The sequence below is a fragment of the Perca flavescens genome, chromosome 7 (assembly GCF_004354835.1).
Source record: "Perca flavescens isolate YP-PL-M2 chromosome 7, PFLA_1.0, whole genome shotgun sequence".
Lineage (NCBI taxonomy): Eukaryota > Metazoa > Chordata > Actinopteri > Perciformes > Percidae > Perca > Perca flavescens.
In genome coordinates, this window is record NC_041337.1 from 31719488 (window position 1) to 31740271 (window position 20784).

At 41.3% G+C, this 20784-nt stretch overlaps 1 protein-coding gene across 1 annotated transcript; it reads left to right on the top strand.

Annotated features, from left to right (window-relative positions):
• The first annotated feature begins 205 nt into the window (after positions 1-205).
• On the top strand, positions 206-17315 carry sdcbp2 (syndecan binding protein (syntenin) 2). The gene is made up of 9 exons (XM_028582914.1): positions 206-405; positions 3602-3653; positions 5300-5396; positions 8631-8731; positions 10702-10866; positions 12240-12415; positions 12966-13137; positions 13661-13752; positions 15526-17315. The coding sequence occupies exons 2-9, from the start codon at positions 3603-3605 to the stop codon at positions 15578-15580; spliced, it is 909 nt and encodes a 302-aa protein (XP_028438715.1). The 5' UTR covers positions 206-405; position 3602; the 3' UTR covers positions 15581-17315.
• Positions 17316-20784: the final 3469 nt, after the last annotated feature.

A 20784-nucleotide genomic window follows, 5' to 3' on the forward strand; every position in this document is an offset into this window, starting at 1 on the left:
ACAGATTTGGCCTGTATACCTGACCCCTGACAGAGTGCAACAACGGGACACAAGAAAGCAAAGCACAAAGACACAACGAAGGCTAAATATGCCTACTATTAGGCAGGTCATGACGATTGTCATAAGTTATGTTAGGTATAAAATGGTCATGATGAGTCTCTGGTCTAAATTCATGTGACCGATACGAGGCGTGGCTTACAACGTCAACATTGATTGACGTGGTTTGCACGACCAGGAAGCCAGCAGTGACATCACTTTCCAGAATTCCCCTTCAGCAACAGCAACGCGACGAAGAGCCAACAGGAGCGACGAAGAGAGAGAGAGAAACAGCTGAAAAATAAAGGAGTTTGCTGCTGTCTGAGATTCCGAAGTGTTTAAGCTGATTTTACAACCAAGAAATTAAAGGTGAGACTGTCTCTACCAAACTCTCCGTGGCAGTAACGTTAACTGTTACGTCTAGGTTTCGTTTACCTAACAAGCTAGCTAACGATACGGGCTAGCTTTTTGCTTCCCTGCTGTTTATGTCGGAACAAAGACGGGTCTGCTTAGCGACTCAGCTAAAAGACATTACTTTTGTCTTCATTCATCTTTCAAACTGTTGTAATTTCAACTAAGTTAACTATCTAGCTATTCTACTACATCTGTCTGCCTGCTTTAACCAGCTAAATAGCGGCTGGTTATTTTTTAATGACTGCAGTGAGGCACCATGCCGTTAGCTAACGTTGATTTGCAACAATTCATGCTGTAACTTAACCAGTCATGTGATAAAGACACGCCACTAACGTTAGTTCCTCTCTAAAATATATACAGACGTTTAACGTGACCTCAATATTAGAATATAAAGGAAACGCGCATTCTTTTAAAACTAAGCTAACGTCAGTTAAACCTTACGTATTGTCTTTGAGTCTGTGTTGTCATAGCGTCAAAACAGTGGGTTAGCTTATGATGCCTGTTTATGTGGCCTATTTAGGTGTAGCTACCGTTACAGTAGAAAGGGTGTGGGTCAGTCCATAGCAGTAGCTACCGTTACAGACCTCTGTTCCGTTTTACCATGTCAGTCCTCCTCCCTCCTACTCCCTCTGTCTCTTTTTTTCACAGCCATGTCAATAGACCGGAATAAGCTGCCAAGAAGACCACATTCTTGTATCTAACCAATTCGTTCAGGCTTACTGAAGTTAGCCCTCTCTTTCCTTTCCAGTTTCCACCAAAGCGTTTGCTTTGCTAGCACTCCTCTCGATAAACCAATGCCCTTTTTATAAGCTGTTATCTTAGCCTGTGTTTATATACAAAGATAATTTCCTTTTTAAATTTCAAAGAACGTCACTTGTCCACTTAATTTGAACTGCAACGGCAGAAGTGAGTCTAGGATTAGGGTTATGTCATTGCACTGTCAGCCCAAACTCATTTTTTCCAGGCTTATTCGAGGATACCTCCGGCCAGCTAGTTTGAATGAGGGAGGAATATAAAGCGGGCAAACAAACACAGCTGTAAAGTAAACACTAGAAAGTTTTAAAATGCTCCTCTGTGTCCAACACAATGACACTCTTGTCTGTGGGGACTGAGAATAACCAAGTAGAGTAGGTGGCTGGAGTAGCTGGGAGAGTGGCAGTAATATGATTATGGTCAGAACGATTTGCTTATTTTAGGGACTTACACCAGTAAGCATTTTTCGCTTACTGGTGTCAAAATGAATGTTCTACCAATGTGTACACATGGCATATAGAGCTGGGTATCATTCAAAAATGTTCGATACCAATACCGTGACTTCAAAACCTGTTCTTAAACGATACTTTTTCCGTAAAGAAATTACAACATTACACATTACGGCACAGATCTTTTTATTTATTTTTAAGCTCCTACTACGTGAGCCCCGTCTCTGTGCGTAACATAGTTTTTTTTGGCATGCCTCTACAATGCACTGACGCTGATGTGATTTACTCCTTAGGTATTGAATGACGGGGCGTTTTTTTTGATACTCGATACATTCAAGGCAATTCGGTTGGTGCCTAAAAAGTATTGAATTTGGTACCCAGCCCTACATATCAACACATACTCATATTGGTGATGTTTTGCTCTTTAAAACATTTGTATAGACTTTTTTTGTGATTGGTTATTTTGGTGCAGTATGGTGTATTAGGATTTTTTTTTATATATTTGTGATGGGATTAATCAATACAAAAGGAAGTCTTTTTACTTGACTTGATTTTTTAACATATTGCTGTCTTTTGTGTCTATCATGTCTATCATTAGGCATTTGTCCTTCTGTAGTTGTTCTGTTTTCTGTTGTTTTTATATAATACTGCCATTCTCCTCACTTTCCTGTTCCTTATTGAGTAAGAGATGTGTCCACAGTGTCTTGTGATTGTGACACACAGTTGTCACGGTGTGATGAAGAAAATGTGTAAGAAATCAGCAATGCTTCTGTGACTGGGAAGACTAAAGTGCAAATCATTTTTTTGGCATTTATGCCTTTTTTATTTTAGGGAATCCAATACATTCTGAGCCAATACTGACCTTATCAAGTCAATCGTGTATTGGCCACGACATAACCAGACCAATCCACATTGAACATAGCCATACTGAGAAATACAGAGCAAGTTGTGTGGAGCTGATAGTCTTAATTAGCTTTGTAGCAACTCATTTGGCGATGGCTTGAATGTAACGGACGTTTATTAATATCAAAAAGTTACGCACTCAAGCTTTAAGTAGTAAATAGTAACTTTTCAAGATAAAAATGTTCAGATTCTAGCTTCTCAAATGTGAAAATGATCAGAGGCATGTACTACAAATTAAGATCAACATGCCCTGGATTGATTTCAGTTACCCGGCTTCACCTAACCTAACCACCGCGGTCCTGAATAAGCTGTGTCACGGCAGTGGTTAACATCTAGTTCAATCAACCATCAGGGTTTCCCAATCCAGTGGCGCGCGCCTTCACATAAAAGAGGCGGTGTTTGCACAACACGACCAATCGCAAACATCTACCAGAGCCGATCTAACGAGCAAACTATAATCCTACATATATATCAAGAAAACAGACACGGTTTTATAGACAAAATGGAATACAGTCGATGCTTCCTAAAATAGGAAGCAAAGCTGGCAAAAAAAAAATTCCGATGTTGTAAATGCGTAAATCACAATGTTTATCGAAATCACTTCCCCATCAGTCAGGCACAAGCTTTCCATAAACTGTTGTTGCTTTAGCCTATTATTTCAGTTGCAACCCCGGCAGTGGGATGCGATCATGAGAGCAAATAAAACCTATAAAAACATAACAAGACACATAACTCAAGACTCAAACACACTTGTGTTTATTACCTGACATCCCACTACTGCATGTTTCAGCCGGTTCTGCTTTACTGTGTTTTTTTTCTAAATGTATTTATTTATTTTTTACTATCAGGCCGCCATTGTAAATAAGAACCTGTTCTTAAAGACTTGCCTGTAAAAAAATGGATTGAATGTAATGATGACATTTGGGTAATATGAGGTTATCCCTAGTCTGGCAAGGCTTTCTTGGCTGGTTTATTATCTTATACAGCTATGCCATCCTCCCTTCCCCAAGGTCCTCCACTAACAGCTGTTTGTGTTTTCTCCTCAGGATGTCCCTGTATCCATCCCTCGAGGACCTCAAGGTCGACAAGGTTATCAAGGTAAGCGTTAGGGTGAATCGGTTTAGAGAACTTGGCTTGGGCCTTGAGTAGGGCTGGGTATTGCCACTGATTCCGATTCACATAGTCCAGAGTTTTGAGTGACATTTCATTCAGATATCTTAAGGTGAGAGGTCAAGGGGCACCCTTTCAAAATGGCCATAGCAGTTTTCCACCATGCCAGAATATAGCTTATCTCTGGAGCGTTATTTAACCCCCTTCCTGACAAGCTTGCATGACGTGATCGGTACCAACGGATTTCTTAGGTCTTTTAGTTTCCTATGATACAAAGATCGATTCTGGATTTTATGAATCGACATTGGATAATTTTTTTTAAAGCCCAGTCTTTTAGTCTTGGGGAGTTGTAGCATTTATTCACCAACAAAGAGCCAAATTGTAAACACACTGCACTGCTACGTTCACAGCTGTATGGTGCTAACTTCATACACATGTTCTCTCTCTTGATCTCTTGACCGTACACTTGCTAACACTACGCACACAAACTAGGCACTACAAATAATCCCTAAAAGGAGTTTGCTACTTGTTTAACAGATTAAGTAAAAAAAAAATTACAACCTGATTTTATGGTAAATGTAGGATCCAGTGTTTTTGGCACTTGACCCATATTAGGGACCAAAAGTTGGCCTCTGCTGCTTAATTTTGACCACTCTGGGCCCTATCTTGCAGCGTGGCGCAAAGCCTGATGCAAGTGTCTTTGCTATTTTAAGATTGCCAGCGGCCACGTCGTTTAAATAGCAAATGCTCCTGCGCCCATGGGCGTGCTGGTCTTACAGGGAGGTGTGTTCAGGTGAATTCTTGGCGTATTGCTATCTTGAGGCAGCGGGAAGCGATCGTGCCATTGACCAACACAAACTTGGTCTAAAGTCAATTAACGCAGCATTTCATTGTTATTTTAACAGGCTTATGCACAGCGCACACACACTATGCTTATTACACACACAGGGAAGCACCGCAGCACATAAACATGCATAAGATTAAAAATCTAAATATTCCGGTGCAAATCCGCCATCATAATAGCAATGCGCCAAGGTACAAACGTGCCTGGCTTTTAAAGGGAATGGGAGAGGACTCTGATTGGTTTATTGCATATTACGCGCAAGACACACCTATGAATTAATGAAGACACTAAGTACAACCCTTTTTAAACCATGCAGACCCTTTTTTTCTGCCGTCAAAAGTGGATTTGGACACGCCCGAAATGCACCTGCACCATGTGCTTCACGCCGTGCGCTTAGATCGTTAAAATAGGGCCCTGTCTTTAATCTATAGGGCCTTCTGTCTTTAATCTGTCTCTTGTAAGTCCCCCATCTTAATTAAAGTCATCAAATAAGTCACTGAGTGTTAAATCATGGATTATCCTATAACATTTGCATGTCATTTAAGGTATCGTTTTTTACCCTGGTACGTTGTTGGGAGGAAGAAGTATTCTGCAATCACTTAATCTGATTACTAATAGTCGTATTCTCACACTTGCTTAAAACTATTAATTCATCTTAATGTGTAAATGGACATGCATTTCTAATGAAGATTAATGTTTCCTTAACAACCCCACTTCAGTCATTTCCCTTCGTCCAATATTTACCATTTTAAGTCCTTCCTGTTGACTGGTGTGTCTGATTACTTTCTAGGCCCAGGCCCAGTTTGCCCAGTCTGCCACCTCGATGCCAGCTATCACTGAGGGAACCTATCCGCCTCAGCCCGCCACTGCTGGGATGCCAGGATCAAGTGAGTCAACATATACTGTTGAACGTTTTTAGAGCGTATTTTATCCCTCTGTTGTGTTACTAACTTGTCTACACCCAGAAAAATCAGTGAAACCCCTCTTTCTGTAAGTTGTAGCACCTTCATCTGTGTCTGCTTTCCTTTTTTCCTTGTCATTCGGTCTCTTTTCCCCTGTTTCTTATGCTGGATATTTGTTGATGTCTGTGTGCGGGGGGGTCTGTGGTTCTGAGCCTGTGCTATTTTGGAGATGAACAGCTCTGTAGTATGAGGGATGGATAAAGACGAGTGGAGTGAGAGGACTGGGCTGGGAGGAGGAGTTATGGGGTCTTTGGACAATAACGGGAGTAAATGGGGGGCCCCCCACACCGGCTATGATTTCTCTCCCTTTGTGTTTGTGACTGTTTATGTCTTTCTCTCTCATTGTTTTCTGCTCTGGGGAAATGAGTTTGTGTGAAAGTAGACATGAACTTTGCAGTAAACCAGGCTGAGATGAAAGAAAGGAGACATCCATAGAATATCAAAAGTGTGTAAAAAATGGGCAAAGGGCCCTTTTAGCAATCACAAAACACAACCCTTCTTCTTATATTCCATCACCTCACCCCCTTTTCCTATTCTCACACTCATTTAGTTTCTCCATGGATGCAATGTCCAGTGGTCTTTTGTTTCTACCTCAGTAGAGCTAGTTATGAGTCACCATGGAGACTGGTTCTGGCAGTTGTGCTGGGACAGGGGCATGATGGGAGAAAGAGAGAGAAAGAGAGGAGGAGGAGTTGATTTGAAAAGTAGGGAGGGATTGGGGTTGTAGAGGGAGCCAGAGGAGAGATGGGAGGAGAAAACAGGGGAGGTGAAAGGGGACTGATTGACTTCAACATTGGACCATAGCTTAGGCAGATATACTAATGCAGTAAATGGTGTCTGCTGCCTTTTTAAATCACCTCAACAAAAGGACTTTTCTTCTTCCTGTCAAAAATTTTCTTTTGTCATCCATATAGGAAGAACTCCAAGTGAATAGGAAAATGCATCTGCTTTCTTTAAAGCTGCAAAACAATCTAAATTGTGATTTGAATTGTAGTTGTTTCCGTACGTTAAAGCATCAACAAGACACGTGTATGGTAAATGAAGGGTTACAAATTAGCCAGTGGAATCCAGAATCCTCACTTACTGACTACTCTGGAAATAGAGGTTTGGGGTCAGGGGCTGTTTCCCAAACACTGTGGCTCAAAATAGGCTTTTGAGAAGAAAAGGGTTCAGGTGAGAAATCATGTTAGTCATACAGGATGAATCATGGTCTCTATTATTTGTGCTTTTTATGTTTTGCCAACAAGGTGTGGGTGTTTCAGTCTCTCTCTCTCTCTCATTTTCTGTACTATGACTAGAGCTGACACCTGTACCTGTGCAGTGGGTGATTTCTGAGTGCTTGGGTGGGGTGTGTACGTGGCTGAAGTGACTTACTCGAACAATAACTCTAGACCTGACCCCACCTGGTACAGTCATTGTTGTTGACCAAAACAAATGATACAAGTATCGATTCAGAATCACTTGGCCACTTCATGGTACTGTACGTAGGTCTTGTTGGTTGATGTGTGTGTTGACGGAGAAGACAAGAGGAGAGGAACTTTAAAACGGGATACCAAGCTTAATCCTAACCCCTATTTTACGTCTGTAATAGAGTTTTAGAATTCAAAGGAGAAAACTGGTTAATCAGTTACTCAGTTTACATGAGGAAAAATTTAAGAGGCGGCTACCTGACCAGCTGAAGTTCCTCATGACTCATACGCTGAAAGGCATCACTCACTTGCTTTAAAGCTTTGTGTGTGTGTGTGTGTGTATTTATAGATTTGATAGATTGACACACACAGAGATCATAGATTACACTTTCCGTCATAGCAAGGAACTGACTACTGATGCCAGCAACAGTGCAACACAGAGTGCTCGTAATCAGCATTCTTCCAACGGCTCAAGCAGGACCCTACTGTGATGGACGGCATGAATAAGATATAAAGTGTATGAAAAAATGAGAACGATCAGCAAAAAATACGCTTTAGCTGCGCCTAATATAACAATGTTTGTACACCTTGTGAATTTGGATGGAGACCAATGGGCGTGCCTTGTTTAGTTCAGTTGAATCAAACCCAAAACGATGGTGTGGTTTAGAGCTGGGCGATATGATATCACGATATTTTTGACCAAATACGTCAGTATTGCGACAATATTGTAGGGTTGACTATTGGTGCTTTCACAAAACATTAACACCATGACATTTTTGATAAATAATCACCAATAATGTGGATACAATCACTAAGTGGGTAAAGGCAAATAATAAAAGTAAGTCTGGAAAATTAAATCACCTCACTGTAATGCAGCCTTTAAAACCACAAACAGACAACGCTTGTGTCATATCACGATATTACCAAAAAAAACAGACCTAGACCAAAGAACTCTGGTACGCCTTGGTATGGTTCGTTTGTGGTGAGAAGAACGCGATCCGAGCCAACTACCGTGTGCTTCACAAGTTTAAGCTAAAACGCTCCTGTAGTCCGGTCTGCTTTGCAATCTGCGATGCAGCAGAGCATGCAAACTGTAGCAGCGCTCTGTCATTCGCATCTCTGTGGTCACACCAGCCGCAGCTAAAGATGGAGACGGACACAGACCGAGCAGAGTGAAGTCTCCGCTAGTAGACGTAGTAACATGGCTCGCGAGGCAGTCTGGAAAAATGATTTCAATGAAATGAGCTGGTTTGACAATGGAAATGCATGAGACGACTAGCTTGATCATTCTCCTATGGTTTATAGTAATGCATTTTGGTTTGCTTAGATTTTTCTCAGTGAAAAGAAACCAAGGGGGAAAAGTTTACAATCATCAACTGATTCGAACCGGAGCAAAGAGACTATAGGTGTGAAAACGCCATAAATGGCTTGTCGTCAGTGCTGCGATTTAGTGGAAGTGCTAGTAGAAACTCTGGGTAGGAAGCAGATGTAGGGGGGTAAGCAGGACATGCATATGTATTATCATATGTATTCATGTGTTCATTATGTAACATTTGATCTTTTCTCTCTCTCTCTCTCTCTCTCTCCCCCTCTCTCTTGCTCTCTCTCTCCTCTGTCTCTCTACCCTACCAACCACCTGTCTCTCACTCTACACCTCTCCCACCTGCTCTGCCTCCCTCCATCTTTCTTCGACTCACTTTTTCACCCATCCTCCCACCTTTTCCTTCCACCCCTCTCTCTATTCTCCCAGGCTTGTACCCAAACCTAGAGGAACTCGGAGACTATATGGGTCTGGCCCTCAACAGTGATGAAGTTCATAGGAACCTGGCCCTGATGCCTGTGGCTGACAACGTAAGTAGTTGTGTATGTCCTGGGGATGTGTGTCAACGCATGCAATTGTTTTCTTTTCTTTTTCAAACATGTAGTCTTTAAGAACTCCCAATAGTAAAGAAATGGGAGCGAGAGCTGAGCCCTGAGGGGAATGCAATTAATTGGGAGCAAGTTTGGGACAACATTTTTTTTTAACTGTTCCAAGAACCCAAAACACCAGTATATCCACTTCAACATATGTCATAGGACATATTGGACTCCGCAGAAGAGATACGTCTCTAAAGTCATTCCCACTCCCTATTGCACGTTCTTCCAACCTGAACAAACTGGAACTTTCCTGCATATGGTCTGGGAGTGTGAACAGGTACATGAGTTTTGGAATAAAACATCAATAATATCTGATAGGATAGGATAGGACGACTTCCTACTGACCCGATTGTTTTGTTACTTAATGACGACTCTAAATTACACCTGCTTGGGAGACAAAGGAAAATTTGGCTAGCCGAGACCGCAACCAACCCCATCAAGACTTTCATGTATAGTATCAATGGAGTTCCCCATTGATATCTTCATTCCATCTAAAATCTGTTTTTACAATGTTGGGTCAAAAAATCAACCCATTTCATAAATAATGACTTCTTGGATTTCAGGTCACACTAAAGTGCTCATATTATGCTTTTCGGCTTTTCCCCTTTCCTTTATTATGTTATATATCTTTTTTTGTGCACATTATAGGTTTACAAAGTGAAAATGCCCAAAGTCCACCCCAAAGGGACTTACCATCTTCCAGAGAAAACACTGTTCACAAACAGCTCTATTGTCTATCCTTTACTTCAGAGACAAACGTGCGTCACTTTGTAACACACGTTATAATGCTCGCCTAGTTGCTAGCATGGCACGCCCTCATACTCTGCAACTGACTAGCTAGCAGTACTTAACTGTGCATGTGCGACTCCCAACAAAGATGGAACAGAAGTGCGATGCCTCACTCTGTAGCTAAAACAGAGAGCTCAACACACAGGGTGAAAAGAGGAGCTGCAGCAATGTGCAGTACAACAAAAATATGGTGTTTTCTGAAAATTAAACCACATAAACCTATTCTGGTACAACCTCTTAATACAATTATGAACCTGAAAATGAGCATAATAGGAGCACTTTAAAACCTCTCACTTAAAACGATCAGCCCTCTGAATAAAAGCCTGTTTTTAGTAGCTGGAAAGAGCCATGAGCTTTAGCTCTATCAGAGCACAAAACTATTCTGTTCCTGGAGATCCACATTGCTGAGTGACTCACCGCGGGCCTGAGCACAGTGTGGGAGGGTGTGAGCTCTTCACTTCTTCCTCCAGGATGTCCTCTGGTCTCCTGCGGTCAGCCATGGATCACTCTGTCCCAGAGGTGTGAAGACCAGGAGGACTGTAAACTGTCAGGATGTCTACAATACAGCGATATGTCTCTCTTTCTCTTTTCCTCACCCATATATTTGTCTCTCTCTCTCTCTCTCTCTCTCTCTCTCTCTCTCTCTCTCTCTCTCTCTCTCTCTCTCTCTCTCTCTCTCTGTTGGTGTGTGTGTGTGTGGGGTGTGTGAAGATGCCAAGTCTCTCACAGCACCCTAGCTTGTCAGCTGGCATTTAACCATCTGTGATCTCTGTCACTTGCTGATATCTTCACCTCTACCATTATATTTCTAGTGTTTTTAGTTTTTTCATTGTTGCAGTGCAGAGCATATTAATGATGAATGTTTTCAAAAGCAGTCAGTGCCTGAAGCACTCCTGATCTCATTCACTGGTGGAGGAGGACATGAAATTGAATCCTCCCACATGCCTCTATTTGATGCAGCGTTCCTGAATTTTGATGTAACATGCCTCTTATAATCCTTTCTTCCTCTCGCCTCTGTCTCACCCCCCACTCAATTTCCCTGGTTCTCTCTCAACCCACCTCTTTTACTTTCTCACCTCCCTTGCTGTCTGGCTCCCCCCCCCTCCCCTCATTAGCAAGTGGCAGTGCCCTCCATTTCAGGTGTCGGGGGGATGGTGCGGCCCGTGACGGGGGCGGATGTTGGCATCAGGAGGGCAGAGATCCGCCCAGGGCTGCGGGAGATTATCCTCTGTAAGGACCAGGAAGGGAAGGTGGGACTCCGGCTCAGGTCCATCGACAATGTGAGTCAGCATCACAAATTCTTAGACCGGCACTGATGACTTCTTCTACTCTTCCATCAACGTTTAGCCTGTTTTTAACTCTCTATCTGGAGCATCATGATCTGACATGTTAATCACGAGGGGTTTCACCAGTACTAATTTAGCAACTAATACCTGTTGAGTTTTGCAAAAAGTAATCTGACGACTACTTTTTGGGCTGTTGTGTTATTCATAGGGATATTTATGTATTTATTTAAATCTATTAGATCACTGTGGTGGAACCATGACGTCTGAGTTCTCTAGCCAGAGTTTCTCATATCCTATTACTAGTCTTGTGGCCAGATACTGAACATTACTCACAAAAAGCATCCCTTCCTATTATTCCAATGTAGGAGATGGTGGACAAAATCCACAGTCGTCTTTCTATGAAAAAATACATCAAAGTTTAACCAGAGCTAATATGGGCTTTCAGCAAAGGCTAGTCCATTCAAGTAGGGCTCTTCCTGAGTTTCCGTCTTTTGAGTACAATATACACTTTACGAAGATACATTTTACAGAGTGACAATTCAAACATTCATTAGCTTCATTTTTCCGGGTAACACATGTATTATGAAACCCATGCAAAAAGTGTTAGTATGAATAGTAGCTATATTTTTAGATAAGGTCGAGCTGCACATTTCAACACACCTGCTTCTGATGTTACAATTTGAGTGTCCCTTAAATTGATGATGATGATGATGACATGTAACGGACCTGTTTTTATTATCCTGTATTATTCCTGGGACATATGTGCATTGGCTATAACAGTACAGTCATTTGACCAGGGTAAAGCTAGCCACTAAAACAGGGACTGGGTGTTTATTAGCAGTGCTAAGAGCAATGAAGAATTCATGTGCTGTAAGAAAAACAAAAACAACTACGAGTGAATTTCGATACTCGGCCAGCTGGTGCGTGGTAACAGCCTCTTGAAGTAGTTAAGAAGTAGTTTATTATTCCGTTTGTGTTGAATTGCACTGATACAGTTGATGACTGAAAGGAACTGGCAAAAAGCGACGATTCAGTGTATTGGTGATCGATGCTGAGATGACACCACACGCCTGACTTAACAGGGCGCAGAGTCCTCAAAATGAAAGACATCATTCCTATCAAATGATTTAATTATATTGCATGGACATGCATGGTTCCGTTTGGTTTAATTCCTTTCACTGTTTCAACTATCTAGCAATATCTTTATATTATTATGAACATTTGATCTCCTCTATGTCCTTGCCTCCTTCCTCTTTATTTGCTCTGTTTTCCCTCCACTATCGCCGTCTGTCTTTTGTGTCTTGCCTTCGCCATCCATTCCTTGGACTCATTTTGAATGTTTTATCTGTTAATCTGCCCTCTCTCAGGGAGTGTTTATCCAGCTGGTGCAGGCTAACTCTCCTGCGGCCTTGGCCGGGCTGCGTTTTGGGGACCAGGTTCTTCAGATCAACGGGCAGAACTGTGCTGGCTGGAGCGTAGACAAGGCCCACAAGGCCCTGAAGGCTGCCGCGGAGACCCGCATTGAGCTCGTGGTCAGAGACAGGTGAGGAGTTTTTAATACAGGACATACGATTATAACCTGTGTGTCCTAAACCTTTTGTCATTTAGTCTCATTTTTTTATGTTTAAGTATTGCGAGGCTACAGCTGTCATCATCTTTGATGTGTACAGCTACCATGGTTATAGGTGTTCTCATCTATCGAAATGCTAAAGGGAAAGGTTTACCTGGTAATACCAGACTGTAATGGTTCACACAATGGTACAGTACAGTACAGTACAGTGGCCATGCTGCTATGCAGCATCATAGTATCTGAAAGAAGTTGAAAGGTTTGGCTCCCTCTGCTGGCTGCTTCATTGTTTGCACTTTGCTGCTCAGCTCCCGTTTTTGTTTTTACGAACATTCTCAAATAGTTTCTTGTTATCTTGTATGTTCCCATCACTTTCTGAGTTTTTTTTATTTTTTCTTTATCATGATTATAAATTTACAGATATACTTGTACACTTTTGTTTTTAAAAAAAATAGTCTGATTAAAGGGCTCTTTATAACAGAGTGGGTTCCTAATGCTGTGTGTGTGTCTGTGTGTGTGTGTCTAGGCCATTTCAGCGCACCATCACCATGCACAAAGACAGCTCTGGCCACGTGGGCTTTATCTACAAGTCTGGTAAAATCACCTCGCTGGTCAAGGATGGCTCTGCAGCCCGCAACGGCATGCTGACGGAGCATTTCATCTGTGAAATTAATGGCCAAAATGTTATTGGACTCAAGGTGAGACACTTGTTTCTGTATATCTTTTCATCAAATACTCTCAAATACAAACATTTTACTTAGTGCTAATTATATGAGCTAGTAATGTGTGCACTGTAAGACTAGATGGGTTCTACTGAGCTTGCATTGTTGAAAAACATGGACTACAAATTATAATAACAGAACGTGTGTGATGCCTATAGAATGTTAAGTTGATGCTAATTTGAATTTTGCATTGGGATGGCTGCGTACATCCTTGCGGAATGTAGTATAACGCGGGAACGTGCAGCGTTTTTAAGTAAGTGCAGCATTCACCAGCTCCAAGTCTGTACAGATGTGAAGTGAAGTCAAAAGGTTTTTAGTTTGTATCGGCAACGTAGCCATAGTTTGCTTCTAGTCCAATTTATTCTCTGGCAGGTGTGTAGTTCCATTCTGCCCTGTGATGAAGGCTTTGCATGTGCTCTTTAAGAAACCTACAATGTGATGGCAATTCATTAATCAAATGAGGTCCTCACATGAAACTGTCCCTGTGTGAAAATTCCAGGATTCTCAGATCAAGGACATCCTGAGCACCTCTCCGACCGCCATGACCATCACCATCATGCCCAAGTTCATCTATGAACACATGGTTAAGAGGTAGGACTTCAGCATTTCACGGAATTGTTTTCTTTATCATTCATAACTACACATAAGGTGCTGTCAGTCGACAGAATTACACTTTTCCCGCACGGATCCGTGTAGCGCTGATGATGATGCAAAACGTACCAATCAATGAGTTACCTGCTGGTTCATATGGCTTCATGTTTGCTCTTATTAGCACAGTTGTCATCCATAACCTCGACGTTCCACGTCTGGGATTGCTCCGGTGCAATCGGGAAATTCCGCCAGATGCTTGTATTTTCGCCGATGTCCGTTTTCTTTTGGCTTTCTTTTAAACTCCGGTGGATTTCTGAGGACTGTGTTTAACTTCTCCTCAAATCTCTGCAGGGTAAATCCAGACAGCTAGCTAGACTATCTGACCAGTGGTTTTCTTCTCACGCACGACTAAGCGCGTGGTCTGGCAAAGCGAGACTAGCTCAGTAGTAATAAGTTGGTGGGAGCACAAAGTGGACCAGAACCTGCAACCAAAAATCTGTAAAGTGCGTCTAAACATTTTCATTGGTTGCACCGCGGCACCTGCAGGTCTGTCTCTGTGTGCATGTGTGTAGAGTTGGTTTCAGACAGGAGGCAGAAGTGCAGCGAAGCGCTGCTTTACAGACAGCTCTAATGTGTTGACCGGCACTTCAGGTGTAAACAACCAGGCTAATGCTCTCCCAGGAATTGACCTATCACATTCCGTTTCCTGAACCATTGCATGTGCTCTGTGCAACGAGCTTGTGATCGTTCAAAAATAATAGCCAAATAGACTAGGTGCGTATTTTTAGCGAAGCAGAGAGCTTCTGTTACTTTAGTGGAATACAAGCATTGTCTAGAGTGGCCGTGGTGGAATCCTTAAATTTAAGCGAAAATAAGGCATGCAACAAATTTAAAGTAATTATTATTATTCAGATATGAATAATATGATATAATTCAATAAGAATCTATAGAGCGTTAACTATGGAATCCGTTATTTAATGTTTTCCCCATTTTTCTTTAAATTTTCTCTTTTTTTAAAGCCATATTTTCCTGTGGATGTTTACATTAAAACTGTTGTATTGGAGACATTATAGTAAGTGAACAAGTAAAGTTTATTTCTATAGCACATTTAAAAACGGCTTGCGCTGACCAAAGTGCTGTACATAGCGCATTAGCCACAGGGTGCACCTAAATAATGTGCTGGTGCGTCTGAATGAAAAAAGTTGCATCCAATGTAAAAGGTTAGTCTGGAGCCCTTCAACGTACTTTTGTAGTATGTATAGTTTTTGGGCGCACGGAGCTGTAATTACCACGTCACTTCCTGAGTGTCTCCTTGCCACGTGGAGACGTTTAACTGTTGTCACCCATGGTAAACAACTAGTCAAAAATTATAGATTTTTTTTAATATGTAGAAGTGTAAATTGAAGCGTTATTGAGGTTACAGAGCTGCCTGTTTGGGATATTAATGCCAGCTTATTGTGCTGTGTTTCACCAGAAATAGAATGCAATTCACGTTCTATTGGTTTCAAACGATTTCAAAAGCTCAAAAGATTTCGAACATACTAATACAAAATCTCACATACTGTTTAAACCTACTAATTAGCATTTAAGTATGGAATTTCAGCCGCTGCCAATGTATCCTTTCATTCCTTGGTCCGGACCAGCTGAACCAAACAACAGATGTGAAAGGGGCCTTAAATGAACCCAGAGTGAACATAGATTTCACATGATGCTGATCACTGACGAGCTGATGGATGTGATTTTTATTTATTTATTTATTTTTTCTTCCTCCAGGATGTCCTCTGGTCTCCTGCGGTCAGCCATGGATCACTCTGTCCCAGAGGTGTGAAGACCAGGAGGACTGTAAACTGTCAGGATGTCTACAATACAGCGATATGTCTCTCTTTCTCTTTTCCTCACCCATATATTTGTCTCTCTCTCTCTCTCTCTCTGTCTCTGTCTCTCTCTCTCTCTCTGTCTCTCTGTCTGTCTCTTTCTGCCTTCATACCAAACCACCTCCTGCGTCACAATCATCGTCGCCATTTCTCATCTTTAACATAATCTTTAAATGCCTTCTTTTCTTTTCTTCTATTTTTCCAGTTCAGTAGTCTTTACCTTTTCTACGTACCCTCATCTCCTTTGACATGTCTAGTACTTTTTGAAGGTTAACCTTGTAGTCTAAGTATTACATCTTTTATTTTTCTTGTTTTGTATTTGAGGAATAAGGACAGTACACAATGTTTTTTTTCTTTTTTAAGCATGCACACTATCAAGAGTCCAGAGCTTCCTCCTCATTGTGGAGATGAATCATTTGCATGTGACGTTTCATCTTGTCAAAATGCTGTAAAATCCAACGGTCAGTCATCAGAGCCCTACCATGTAGATTACACGGCTGTGCCCCCCAGCCCCTGCACTCGGCCCCCTAATGTGTGTACGTAAGTAATCTGAGCTGAATTAACATCTGGGGCCTCACATTTGACAAAACGTTTGCTGACTGGATTCCGGATTCCAGTGTCTCTTTTACTTGGCCAGTAAAACTAATAGCGTTGTTTTAAGTTTGTACCATATATTGGTAAAATAAAAATAGTGTAGGTTTTGGCACAGAGATTATTTTTATTTTATTTTTGTAGATACCCAACATTTCTAACATGTACGTGAGCGTTGACGACGTAGCGATTTCCACCTTCTCCAAGAGATGGCGAGGTATAATTGTATCACACTTAACTGTCTCTGCGGGCCAATGTCATGATGAGGCTCTGATGTGTTGAATTTGTAGGTACTGGGAACACTGTGCGCACATTCCAGGGGACAGTGTAGGGAAAGAGGACGCCGTAGATGTTTGTTGCCCCATGCAGCTGGAACTTAGCCCTGTCCACAAACACCATAGGAGCTGTGAGATGGTGAAAGGCACACGTACGCAAGATCACAGTGCGTTGATGCGATTAGCTAGCCGGAGGTTAGTTGAAAAGACGTTTTTGTCGGATATGGTTTTGTCCTTCTAACTATAGCTTTCGAGGGAGTTGTTGGCGTTTGTCTGGACAGGGTCTGTGCTGGGCGGACCCACTAAGTGCACTTTCCACTACCTTTTTAAAAGGTTGTCTTTCCTGTATCCATTTCAACAGTTGTGCTTTTTTTTATTATTGTTTGTGGTGCCTCATGTTAATGAGAGAACTCATGAAAACAAAGTCGTATGTTAACCATAAGAAACTGCTGAAATTTGATGCTGAAAATCATCCGCTCAAATTGAAGGCATTTAAAATTCCACATCATGAGCTCAGCCATTGAACTTGCTCTCCTCTGCTATATGTCGTTAGAGGACGCCCCTCTGTAATAATCCTTCCTTGACTGATGAGCACATTGAGATTGAGCGGAGCTCACAGTTGTGAATTTCTACTTGTTATATAAAGTTGCTCCTTTTAATGCTGTTCATGTTTGGATGCATGTATTCCTTTTACTTTTCTAGGTATGCAATCTGATAAACATCACTGTCATTCTGTAAGAAAATGCTAGAAAAAATCTTAAAAGTTTATATACGAATGTAACCAAGATAATATTGTAAAACAAATAAACAGTCTTTCTGTTCACATTGGCTCGGTGGTGTTTGTCTTCTACTCCGGATGTTACGTTTATCTCCATACTGACATATTCTTTAGAATTGCTGTGGTTTGGGAAAATGAGACGAATAAGAAATCAAGTAAGAAAAACATCCAGAGAGACAAGATTCAGACAAACGCACAGATGAATACAACAGAAAGGTTTGCTCCATGCTGTTTAATATAGGGGCTTTTGGTCTTTCTTTATACAGTGTGGTGGGAGTGTGAATGGAGAAGTAGCCCATTGATGTCTTTAACTGTACACACTACTATTGCCATTAAAATAGTTAATTTACTTTACGTTATGTGTGGATATCAATGATGTCAGCTACTTTTTTTTTTTTTATACAAAGCATTGAATGCCCTCAATGGTAGGATGTTAAAGGACTTGGTATGACCTCTGTATACATTAATTATCGTTACATAGGTTATGGAACACATACTCAGACAATTGGACAGGAATGAAGCATAAAATGATAATACACATTCAAATATTGACACAAAAAGCCAAACAACCCCCCACCTCCTCCTGTCTTCCCCAAGAAACATTCAGCATCATACGTGTTTAAGGATATACGTAGTATATAATCACCCTTCCTCTCACATACTGTACACTGTCCCCTCTACAGCAGGACGCTCAGGTGTATTATGGGACAGAAATAAACGGGGTCATTGTGAGATACGAGGTGCTTGCTGAGACGGCGTAGGACACTCGGCATAACGGCCTCCTTGGCATTGCAATAATCTTGGAATGGGTTTTGATAAAGTGCTGTATAGTAACGATTGATCCGAGGAAAGTCAGATTAAACTTTTAATGTATGAATCAATCAATCAGTCACACCCTGGAGAGTTTCAAGCCTCTTCTGGAACTGAATCCTTTATAACAAGGTTTAGAATCCTAAACAAGGACACTGCAAGCCATATTGTTTGTTACCCATTCAATAGGAAAATGTAGGGGACAAAATGGCTCCAAAGATGTGATTATGTTCACCAGGCCCTATTAGGACACGTAAGTGGAGGCATAACGGTGTTAACACAGGCCTGTTAGCAACACCAGAATACATAAAACATATTAAAGCAAAAGACATAAAGCTATTCAATATGGTGGGCCCCCCCAAAAAAAATATAGTTTTAAATATAGAGAAAAACATTCATTCTTTTCTTACGCACACAAATTATTATTTTAATGTGTGCAAACGAGTTAAGAAGATAATTTGTGCACAAAATGTATTGTGTGCAGAACATAATATCTTCTGCGGACAAGACAATAACTTGGGTGCACAAGGTATTAAATGAAAACCTGTGTACAAGATATAATTTGTATGATGACGGTGGTTATCAACTTAATTTCTTAACGCAGGTTTTTATGAAATGTGATTAACGCAAATAGTGTCTTAGAGATTAAGTGTTTAGACAACATTAAAATACGTTTTAACACAGTGTGGTTGTGTTAACATATTTTTACGTGTCAATGCAACAAAAAGTATGGAAGGCTATAGTAAGCAAAAAAAAAAACTGCTTAGAAATGTAATATTTGCACGACATTAAGTGTGTTAACACATATTTTTACGCGTACGCCAACAAGATATCTTGTGTGCACAAGATCCAAAGCACTATATACTGTATGTATATATATATGTATATATATTTAAACAATTAAATATTCTCTCAAGGCTTTGGGGGGCTCCGTAATACATTAATAACAATGCACTACAGTTTAGAAATAAACTCAGACATTCACATACATGACCGCATAAGCAGCTGATGTGTAGACTGTTACGATTAGAGATAAATTAAGGGGTTTGACATGATTACCCACAACAAGCCTGAATTCCTAAACCTGAACTTGTTAACACAGCATCACAAGTTCACTGTATCAACCCTTTCCTTTCCTCCATCACCCTGTGTTGGTTACAAGAGCCTGTTTTTAATGCCAGCAGCAGAGTTGGACTGACTGAAATCAGTTACAATGATGATGATACAGTAGTTATCATTCACATGACTTTCATCGTTAGAAATTTCATTTCACAAAATATGTAGAGGAGGAGGCCGCCTCCCACCTGCTCCCTCGCAGGATTATATGGCTTTTTCTAAAACATTAAATAGTTGTAGCCTCCTAATCCACTTTAGCCAAGCGGCTCACACAGTCAGGAGATGGTAACATGACTAGTGTACAACTCATGTGATAATGAGAGTGATGTTCAAGTTATGGATGAGCAAAAGTGGAAGTGGAGAAGAGGCTGTCCTTTGTGTCTCTAAAGGTCCTGACACACCAACCCGACGGCCGGCCATCGGCAGAAAAAACAGTCGGCTCCTCGAGGTCCAAAAAGTTCCTCGGAACACGCCGAAGCGACGCCAACTTCAGCGTACGTTCTGCACGTGCGAGAGACGTTAACACGTCTCCATAACAGCAGGTGGCGCTAATCTGTATTGTCGCCCAAAAAAATTAAAAAACGGAAATGACAAACGCGTCACGTGGGCCTGGCTTCTCCAGCCGAACTGGCTTATTCGAAATACGATCTCGTATTTTTACGAAAATAGTAACGTTTCTGAAAACATTTTAAGCGAAAAATAGGCCATGCAGTTGCTTAATCGGTCTTCATTTCAGATCGACAAAGGTCAGTTTAAAAGATTTTTGTCAGATTTTGAGAGGCGGTCCGTCACTCATCCCGCTCGTCATTTCCGGGTTAGCGCTCCACCAATCAGATTGGTCACTGAGTCCGACTGCCCGCCCTCCGACCCAGCAAATCAGGTCGGTCAAAATGAAGGCTGACAGCCCCTCCGACGGACGACGGCACGGAACACAGCGAACAGACTCGAGTCACCGACCTCGCCAGACTGTCCGACGGCCGATTATCGGGTTGGTGTGTCAGCGCCTTAAGGGATTCCTTCAAACCTTTCATGGATCACAATGCATTGCAACGGCCGCTGCTTTTATGGACCCTTTAAATCGATGAAGTGAAAACGCAAACACAGACAGGGGTTGCCATGATTGTCACTGACGTCTGACAATTACATTATTTGACCACGTAGCATAAACACTGCTTATTCTCTACCAGTGTGTGTTTTTACAACATCACTTAGACTTAAATGTCCATTTATTTTGAACGGCCTGTAGATACATATTGTGGTCAAATGTAGAGAGCTGAGCTCTAAAGTTCTTATCATGGATGAAATTCACAGAAATAATGGCATGGATCTACCTGAAATGTCTAGATTATTTTAGTTAAACCTCTTTCATCTTTGCCTTGAACATGATCAGCACTATGTCACACTGAATTGACACTTCAGACCAACAGGACAATCAGTTAAAACTCAGTGAACATACACTTACTTACAATCTCAACTTCAAGTAATTGCTTAAATTCATAAAGTGAACAATAGTGCAAAATATGTCAACCAAATAGTAAAAAAGAAAAGAAAAGATTTATGCTCCTCATTTCTTCACCAAAGAACTGAT

Bases quoted from the DNA above. Each gene is read 5' to 3' on its own strand.
- sdcbp2 (XM_028582914.1), top strand. From the start codon at position 3,603: ATGTCCCTGTATCCATCCCTCGAGGACCTCAAGGTCGACAAGGTTATC. The intron at 3,654-5,299 runs GTAAGCGTTAGG...ATTACTTTCTAG, and splicing joins AGGTCGACAAGGTTATCAAG to GCCCAGGCCCAGTTTGCCCA. The intron at 5,397-8,630 runs GTGAGTCAACAT...CTATTCTCCCAG, and splicing joins TGCTGGGATGCCAGGATCAA to GCTTGTACCCAAACCTAGAG.